The sequence below is a fragment of the Malania oleifera genome, chromosome 8, assembly GCF_029873635.1.
Source record: "Malania oleifera isolate guangnan ecotype guangnan chromosome 8, ASM2987363v1, whole genome shotgun sequence".
NCBI lineage: Eukaryota > Viridiplantae > Streptophyta > Magnoliopsida > Santalales > Ximeniaceae > Malania > Malania oleifera.
The window spans coordinates 28119803-28129793 of NC_080424.1; the positions used below are offsets into that span (position 1 = coordinate 28119803).

General features: G+C 36.2%; 1 protein-coding gene across 11 annotated transcripts; it reads right to left on the reverse strand.

Moving 5' to 3' along the window:
- LOC131161627 (filament-like plant protein) lies at positions 1 to 9390 on the reverse strand. 11 transcript variants are annotated; one of them, XM_058117521.1, is made up of 6 exons: positions 9102 to 9390; positions 8282 to 8363; positions 7633 to 7766; positions 2592 to 2787; positions 793 to 2096; positions 1 to 666 (listed from the first exon to the last, which is right to left on the reverse strand). In XM_058117521.1, exons 3-6 carry the CDS (start codon positions 7741 to 7743, stop codon positions 262 to 264), a joined length of 2016 nt encoding a protein of 671 aa, XP_057973504.1. In that variant the 5' UTR covers positions 7744 to 7766; positions 8282 to 8363; positions 9102 to 9390; the 3' UTR covers positions 1 to 261. The 11 variants fall into 11 exon arrangements, with proteins under 11 accessions (XP_057973504.1, XP_057973506.1, XP_057973510.1 ...); XM_058117523.1 differs by having other exon boundaries at positions 2592 to 2784; positions 9102 to 9281; XM_058117527.1 differs by having other exon boundaries at positions 2592 to 2784; positions 8282 to 8385; positions 9102 to 9246.
- Between the last annotated feature and the right edge of the window lie 601 nt (positions 9391 to 9991).

The following is a 9991-nucleotide window of genomic DNA, read 5'->3' on the forward strand; positions in this document are numbered from 1 at the left end:
TTACAACAAATCTTTCAACTTTGATAATTCAAATAAGAACCCATAGAGATGGATTGAAACTGTATCCTCCAGAGACACCATTATCAACATGAAAATAACTGCTGATTAAACAGCATTTAATCAACAATTTCTATAATCGTAAAACATTAAATCCTGCAATTTTACAACCAGGAAATCAAAATACATTTTGCTCTCCACCCCTGACCTCGAAAAAGAACGGAACAAAAACGAACTCTTCACCGACTTTTTTTTTCTTTTAAACTAATTATCTAGTTGAATTCCATTTTTACTCCGGGCAAACAACTTCCCGAACCCATGGCGACCCTTCTCAGAGCTGCCATGATTTAATGACACAGCAGATGAAGCCGATGAGTATGTAGATTGAGGTGAATTCCTGCCATTACCATTCACTGAAGGACCAGAAATTTCACTAGTTGTTTTCAAAGATTCAGGATCCCTATTAGGCAATAATATGTCACTTGAATGCAAGTTGCGTGGTTCTCCATCAGCTTTAGGATTTGGCAGTCCACTTCCAGAAAACTCTGGTAGGTTTGCAGTGTCGAGCAGGAAGTCTTCCAGTGTTGCTAGGGATTTTAGTTGCTTCCCAAGAGATGCAATTGTTTTCTGACACTCTGCTAGCTTCCCAGCTGCAACAGCTAGGTCCTCCTGCGATCATAAATTGTAAGAGGCATCATGCAAGGGAAGTTTACTGTTGTGCCATTTCCTTGTTTTACATGTTCTATAATTTACATCTATTGAAAGATTGACGGGAAATAACCACAGATTACATACCTCTTTTACCTTCATTTCACCATTGGAGCTTACAGCTTCTTGTAGTTCACCTGCCTTATTTTTTCTCAATAGCTCATCCTCCAATTCCTTACACTTCAATGTGATTTCTGCCGACAAAGCTCGCTCCTTATCAACCTCTGCTTCCAGCGATTCAACCTTGGTGGACATGGATTTGGCCTCTGCTTTCATGCTTGTAAATTCAAATTCAAAGGATTGCTTCAATTTGTTAGTGGAATCCAGCTCTCTCTGCAGGTCCTCTAACTTCATTTCAGCCTCCTTCAGTTGAATCTGTGATGCCTCGAGACAAGTTTGACTTTCTGATAAAGCCAACTCCAGTTCAGCTTTCTCTGCTTCCACCTTTGCTAACTTCTCTTCCAGCTCAGCAGTTCTATGAATCATGGCTTCAAGCTCAGCTCTTAATGGGCTTTTTCCATCACCGTTTTGATTGGCAACAGCTTCTGATGCAAGGCACTGGCTTCCACTCTTACTTTCGGCTTCAGGCAATGCGGCAAGCCGTTCCATCTCAAGGAAATCATCCATGAGGTCAATTTTGATGGAAGAGGATGTGAGACTTCGGTTCACTGATTTTTCATTCTTGAATTGATCAAGCTCAGCAATAAGTGCCGATGCCCATGAATTTGAGCAACTCAGCTCCCGCTCATTCAGTTCCAAGTTGCTTGTCTTGCGTGTATCAATGTCAACTGCATTTACCTGTTCTCCATTGTCTGAGTGACTATCAGTGGAAGATTCAACACAAACAGAGGAAGCAGCAACTGATTTGCAATCATTGATAGAGGATGATTTATGAACCATGACTTTCAGTCTCCGGCACTCAGCTTCTATCCTGGCAACTTTTTTTATGCTCTCTAGCTGCTGCTTGCTTGCAGTTTCAGCTGCTTGGGTGCTCAAATCTCTCTCAATAGTCCTTATCTCCAATTCCTCAGCCTGAGACTGGAGCTCAAGCATGAGAGATGAGTTCTCCTTCTCTAAAGCTCCAAGCTTATGGTAAAGATCAGGATTAACAGAAGCAGCAGGTCCAGCTTTAGCAGTCTCTATCTTTGTCCGGAGCTCATCCAGCTGGCTCTCAAGCTCAGATTTGGTGGATTCCCATTCACAGGTTTTGTTTACCACAGCTTCATGGATCTTCTGTTCCTGTTCCTCTCTTGCCTGTCTAAGCTGCCTAACACATTCCCTGAGGGCCCCATCAAGATGGCCCACTCTATCTTCTAGCGCCAAGTTCTGCTGAGCTGCAGCATCAAGTCGCTGTTTCAGAACTTCCACTTCATTTTCAGCCTTTTCCCAGCCTAATAAATAAAAGATGGGTTAGTCCTTTATTACTGAGGAAAAAAGAAGTATATCAATGAAAGCAAAGAAAAAGCGACAACTGCAAGGAACTCAGCACACAACTTTCCATATATGAGCTCTACAGTATTAAAACAACCCTCTTAGAGTCCTGTTACAATTACTTTATTCACAATTCTTGCAATTAACAGTCAAAATATTTTCTGCACAAAATTGCCAGTGCATATCAGAGGAAAAAATAACTGTATTCAAAAGTAGGAGTGCTTATTGGTCATCATAATGAGTTGCCCAACCCCCACAGGAACTGGGAAAGAAAAAAAAAAAAAAAACCAAAAGGGAGGGCAGGGGGTGATGGTTTGGATTCGTGCCTGTCAATCATCAATGCAGCAGCAGTACATCCATGAAATAGCTCCTTCAGCAGGTAGTAATTCAAAACCATAAAAAATATAAGTGAACAAATGCAGTTCTGTGCCTGTATGTTATTACATGAGTAATACCTGCAACAGCTTCCTCGGCAACTTTGACATGCTGCTGGACCAAGTCTTCCTTGGCACTAACATTCAAAAGAGCAGCTGATAATTTGTCTGTCAGAATCCTCACACTATCGTTAACTTCTTCACTACCAGCTGCAGCCTTCGATGTGACTTCTGGTGATTGAGTGTTATTATTTGGGGATGCCTTAAATGCCTCCTGCTAAAGTTGAAAATGAGGATGATCATAAGAATATGCACTGGTCAACAACACTTTGCACCCAACCATCAAACACTTGGGGGAGCTAGCTAGGTCACCAACCATTGAAATTCTTAGTTGATTTAAGAGGCATTAAAAAGACTTGGGTTACATTAAAAAGACTTGGAATAAACAAGGTATGAATATTACCAAACTTAACCACTGGAAAGCTTATTTGCATCCTATTACATCCAATATGAAATTACACAAGTTTTTATATATTGACTTTTTTTTTTTTTCTGTATTGTTCCAGGGAAGCCGAGATGGAAAATATGTCTTGTCAATTCATGTCAATAACCATGATCAATGTTTTGAAAATGCAAGAAAGCATAAGATAATTTATCCTTCCTGTTTACAAATACAACTTCTAAAGAATTTCAAATATGAGTGCTATTCATTGGTGATTTAAGAATACTAACTTCAAATCATTTATCAAGTAAATTATGCCAAGAGATAACTATAAAATGACAAAGTTAAAATTATTTTCATGGTCTAAGATGCAAATGTCAATTGTTTGGAAAAGGCTTAGGTTCCTGAATTTTTTAGATCAACACAGATTCGGACATTCCCTTTATATAAACATCTAGTTAACTTATTCTAACCTAAATCTAGCTTAAATTTCACATGCCCAAAATGCATAAGCCTCAACTAAGAAGGCATAAAAGGCAAGCCTTTTGCATAATGCATTTGCCCTTCCAAATTGCAGCATTTTAGAGCATGTCTCAACTCTTAAGTAATTTTGGGCATGCATCTTCTTGAGGCAAGTCTGGGTTAAGCCTTTTAAAACATCAGCGAATATTGTATTTAAAAAAAGCACTCAATTACATACAAATGACGCAGTGTTTAGATGCTTGGTTTTTCTAACATTCTTTTTGGGGGCTAGTTTTTCATGTGCAAAACACCCTCTAGTCTCAAGGCATTTTGGGCAATATTGAGGCAAGCCTAGAGGTTGAGCCCTTTAAAACATTGGTTCATATCATAGTAAAAAGTCATTCAATTATATACAAGAAAGGCAGTGATTACAACTTTGATGCTATATTGAAATGTCTTTCCAACACTTTTTTGGGCTCATGTACGATACATAGTTCAACAAATGGTGTTCAAGTTGGTCAGCCTTCTATTTTCATGTGCAAAAGACCTTTCAGCCATTGTTTTTCCAAAAATTTAAAGACAAAATTTTCTTATTCATGGGATGCCCAAGAGAAAAGAGTTTCCTTCCTAGCTAAGCCCAGGGGTTATCACCAACCTGTGATGTATGCTTATCTGCATATTTCTTATCACCAACCAGACACCAGGCCATATGAAAACAAACCGCTGTTAATGCATTTAATAAAGAATGTTATAAACAAATTTTCACGCAGCTTCAGAAAGAAGAAATCCTCATGCAATTGCATTCAAACCTGCAAGTATATAACCTTGGATATGCATATATCATGATATGATCAAAGACAACTACTAATACAACCATCAATATGAAGAGCATTAAAATTTTTTAACACATAAAAATAGCCAAAAAAAAGAAAGAAAGAAAAACGAAAAACAAAATTGAGGTGCATGATATATTTTCCTGGAAATCTTAAAATTTGCGGAAAACATGTTAAATGACAGTATAATCATAGCTTGCAGGAAAAAAGATTATTACCAGGAAAAGAACAAAACAATACAACAGAAGAAGGGAAGGAAGAAAGAAAGTAACGAGGAAAAAAAAATGCTACTGTTCTCTACAATAGTTAAGACATACTTTTTTCTTCTCTGGGATGGCCTAATGCAAGTACCTACTGGTCTCTCACTTGGCTGTGCACCACATTTTATGGGGTGGGAATATGAGGAATGGAATACATAGGCAGGCTTGGGAACCAGCCAATTAGAAGACAAGAGTAATGTTATTTTGTTTTTTATAACAATATGCAAGAAGCAAAAACAACCAATACGTCTTTTCAGAAGGGGCTACAGCCCAAAAAAACTACAGGCATATATTTTTATGAGAAACGATTTAGCAAGTCAACTACAATAGTAAAGAAGGTGAATAGGGTACTACAGGGCTGAAACTGTAACAGAACTGCCCGAGAATGAGGGATGATTTTATGAAAGCAAAGTGCTCTGAGCCTCCAAACCTGAAGCACCCCTAAAAGTTTAGTTATAACTCAATTAGGTTCGCAGAGTTGTCATAATGTGAGGTTTTACCAAACATACACGAATTTATGTAAATATTGAAATATTACAACACTTGAATAGCTCAAGGAACATTAACTTAAGTTATTTGTGCACAGTTAATGGACTTGTAACACAAAAACAGCATTCAGTTTCCAACATGCTAACCTTACTCTTAAAAGGAAATCGAATCCAATTGATACTTTACTTTCAAAATTAAAAGCATTATATCCCTAATATAATTTTTGGATACTCTAAAAATTTGAGGTGATGTTTGTTAGAAACCAGTCTTCAGTTAGGGAAGTTCACAAAATGGAAAAAATAGATGGCCAATAGAGGTGTAGTCCTCAGCCATATAACAGACTACAGAAAAAAAAGCATGGGCAGTAACACAGTGCTCACACACATACACAGCAAAAAATCCCTCTAAACGCCCCCTAGCATTTTAAAAACACAAAAGAAAATAAAAATGAAAATAAAAAAACAGTTGTCATCTCTAGGAGTACGCCCTCTGCAAGGGTAAGCAACAAGGAGATTAGGCATTTCTTATAGCCAAGTTGAGAGAAGCAAAGAACAGCACTACTTAAGCGCTCATTTAGAATCCATTTAGTTCCTCATTTGGCTTTCACACAATTGCCTGCCTGTCTAGCACCTAAGGCAGTTGCTTGCCCAGGTGACCTTATTGATAGGCCAACCGGCATCAATATATTAAAATGCATAGCATACAGAGCAGAATCAGAGATGTGGTATATAATTGTTCTTGAAAAGAATAAAAAATTGACAATAGTAAGAAATATGGAATTTAGCTTGAGCCCCATGTGTTAAAAATGCAAAATGTATAAAGCAGAACTACAGCTCTAGCATCAAATGAGGGATAAGAATGCTTTGCACCTACAATAAACTTTAGGAAATAAGTTGTCAAAGTGTTGAGCCAACTCATATATTTTGTGTTGAAATTCAGAAACAAAAAAAAGAGCATAATTTAAGAATACTATTTCTGTACTCCATCTCCAAGAGATATGCTGAGAGAATATAGCCATTTTGAATGTTCGTCTATCTCATTTTGACATAATGATTATCAAAAGTGGGGGATAAGGAAGTCTGATTGCATCTATTATAACCTACAGGAAATAAGGCATGGAAGCGTCAAGCCAGATCTCTTATTGTAGGCTGAATGCCAGAAAAATGTCTGCTTTAAGATGACTAATCATCATAGTCATCTTCTACATCCAAGAGATATGCTCTGTGATTACAGCCATTATGCAGTTCATGGTTATCCACAATATAGCAGCATGAAAAGGACCACTATGCACAGGGAAAAAACTAAATTTGGTGAAGAATTCATCATCACAAACTGTCCAATCTACCCTTTTCTTCCCCTCACTTGGCACTTCCTACAGACCATTGGAAAGGAGGAGAAACGCACCTCTCATTCTATATGCAGAGAAGTTCTTGTGGAAAGTACGCCTTCAATGAAGCCATAGAAACTAACTATAGATGAGTAATGGTTATTTGAAAGCTAAAAGGCCAACAAGATCTTTGATCAAATTCAATGTTTAACTATAAAGTATTCAACAATGGGCACTTGCTAAGAATATATATATGTATATACATACATACATACATATATGTATATATAAGTGAATCTGTATTATGTGTCCCAATTTTTTTAAAAATTCTCATTCTTGAGAAACAGACTTCAAGAACAAGATACATGTAATCTATAAAGCCTATCGAATTAGGCCAAGGATCATGACATCATATTCAAGAATGTAAAAATTGCTTAAGAAAATACATATTGGAAACCCACTCAAGCTCTTAAGAAACTAACATATTCACAATATTATTATACACGTTTATGGTCTAAGATTGCTTCTGTTCATTCACCATTTACTTACCTATATGCATGATAACCTCAATTCATGTGCCCAAGAGGACTGCATTGTGCTCATGCAATGATTTTTACTAAAAGAAAAGTAAAATTTTTGCATAACTACTGTCTTACGCCTTTTAAAACCTCAACAGCTCCTTGAAAGAAATGCATACCAATATTGAGAGGCGGTGCCATATTTGGAAGAGTCGCTTCAAGTAAAACTTGAATTGCTTAAATATTGGCACCCATCAAATGAGAAAAAGTATGCTGACTAATTAAAGCCCCAAACTTTAGTTACTGATCAGTGGTGGATAGAACAAATTATCTTTCACTAGACGCATGCAAAACTTACTAATTTTAGATAAAATGAATCAAATTCTCTATATGTATGCATTTATGAATTAAATAAGTTCTGTCATGGGAATTGAGGAAAGTTATGTGAAACCAAGTCAACACGCAGGCTGGAGCAAGGGTTTCAAATCCTCAATCTATACTTTATCTATAAAATATAAATTATCAAAATTTATTTTAATTAAAAAAGAATCATGAGCAGAAATGGTGCATGACAGAAGTTCACAATTTTAGAACTTCTTTGAAATTTAAAGCCTACAAAATTATTAATTGATTAGAAATAAAAGAAATTTGACAATCCAAACAAATGGAAATTAAATGAAAAGGAAAATGAGGGGGCTTGGGACCATTTGAAATACTGATAAATAAGTTGGTCCAAGAACAACACACTTTTTTGAACAAGAAATAAGCTGCTTCGAGGGGCAACCACCTACCTGATCATCAGAATATCTCTCAGAAAGTGAAGATATCGATCCTGAACTTTCTGTTTCCCCAGGGCTTTTCTCAGAAGATTTCCTCTTCCACAACCATTTCCTCCGTTCCATCTCCAGGTTCAGAAATTCATCGCCTAGTGGCACATTGCTCATACTTCATCAGCATACGTTCATAGAATTTCTAAATAGCCTAATTTTGAAATCACTATAAACCTTTTTGAAAATCAAAACGAAACCACACAAGGAAGCACAGAATGAAAAATTAAAATCTCCTTTTGTAGCTGCTCTTATGAAGACAGAATTCCAAACCCTAGAAAGCAAGGAAAGAAAAAAAAAACAAAAAACAAAAAAACAAAATCTCTTTACCAATCTAAGCAATTTAACAAACTAACAACTTGCCTTGTCATTCTCGGCTTTGCTTCAAATCCACCCCAGTAACCACCCAACCCAACAACAAATGTACATTTTTCTCTTTAGAAAAAGAATATTTTTTTTTAATATGGTTTTCAAATTACCCAATTCGTAATAAAAGGGAAAAAGTGTAAAAGAAGTGAAATTTGAAACATTAGAGAGAGAGAGAGAGAGAGAGAGAGAGAGAGAGAGAGAGAGAGAGAGTGAGAGAGAGAGAAACTGCGAGCTCCAATAATACCGTGAGTGATTTCTGAAACCGCACTAAGCTATCAACCAACGCCTCAGTACCGCCATTTGAATCGCGAATGGGCACTGTTCACCTGGTAGAATGAACCATATCGCCTTAAACCCCAACAGATCAAAAAGACAAATCAAATTCAATGCAACAGTAGATTGAAACAAAAACAAGCCTTAAAACCATAGATTCATGAAAACCCACTTCAAAACACCCCAGAAATGAGCAACTCATCTACCCTGAAGAGCCAAAAAAAAAAAAGGGGGGGGGGGGGGGGGGGCGTGGGGCGCGGGGGAAGGGGAAACACTCCTTGCTTTCCCTAGTGACTTCAAAAAACCAGTTTGTGTGTGAAAATTTGACTTATAGAGAGTCAGCCCAAAACAGGAAACAGCAAAATACCTTGACTCTGAAACAAAAAACAACCAGGGATCGGACGGCGAGTTGGGAGCCAGCAATGAATAAAAACAGAAGATGAGTTCAGATTTCAGATTTCAGATTTCAGAGCATAAAAGATCCATAGAAAAAATAAAAGAAAAACGTCTGCAAAGATCTGTGGAATATCAGTAGGGTTTCCAGATAACAAGATCAGATATATTGTTTGTTTTTTTTTATATTTTTTTTTATTCCCTTTTTCTCATTCCCCCAAATATAAAAGGTGTAGAGCATGTGATGCTGAAATGAAGTTGGGAAGTCGAAGGTGACACAGTGTGAGACTTGACAGAGACTTGATACCACTTTTCAGCTTTTTCTTATACAAATTTCCCCATTTTTTTTTTTGAATTAAGCTAAGAAACTCCCGCCCATGAATCAAACATTACTGTACCTTAAATTGAATAAGAAAATTCCTTTTTCTGCACAGAAATGAACGCTCTCCAACTCCGTTCTACCTTTTTCTAACACAAATTTGTCTTGGAATGCCCGAGGAATTTTATCCTCCCACCCGTCTGATTCCCAGTTTCTTGAGATCTGTGATGATTTCTCATCGGACGGCAGAGGGGCTTCAAATTTGGTGCGCACAGGGCAAGACAATAAGATTATAATAAAATAGATTTGACTGTCTTAGGTAAGAAACTGAATGATAGGGGTGATACTATTCTTGATTTTTTTTGAACAAGGGGAGAGTCATTGAGATGTATAAATTATAAAACGTTGGTATATCATTTCACTTGAATGACACCCCTATCATTTCATAATTTCATTCAACCTTTTATGTGCATATCACATGATTAATCTATTCACAATTGTTGTTTAAACTTTAAACTATACGTAATGTGGGGCATGGCCATAAATTTTTTTTGAAGACATTAAATCATTTTGATTGGGTGATGTATTAGGTTTGATGTTTGGTCATCATCTGCCACTTGGAATCAATTCACTGGAGTCGGAAACAGAAAGTCAAATTTCTCTCTACTGTTTGGTTCGACAAGGGATAGCAATCGATTATGTCATTATAGTATAAAAAATAAATTCAACCAATTTAATATGGAATTTTAACATTGTAAATATGTAGTTATTACATACTATTATTTTTATTAAGCTATATAATTAATATTTATTTACAATAAAATCATTTTTATAATTATGTACTTAATTATAATTTGGCCAATATATTTTACTATTATATTTTGTTTTAACTATATTATTAATATTACATTTATCTCATTTTTATAAATATTATTTTTTAAATATGAAATTTTTTAAATGTAAATAAAA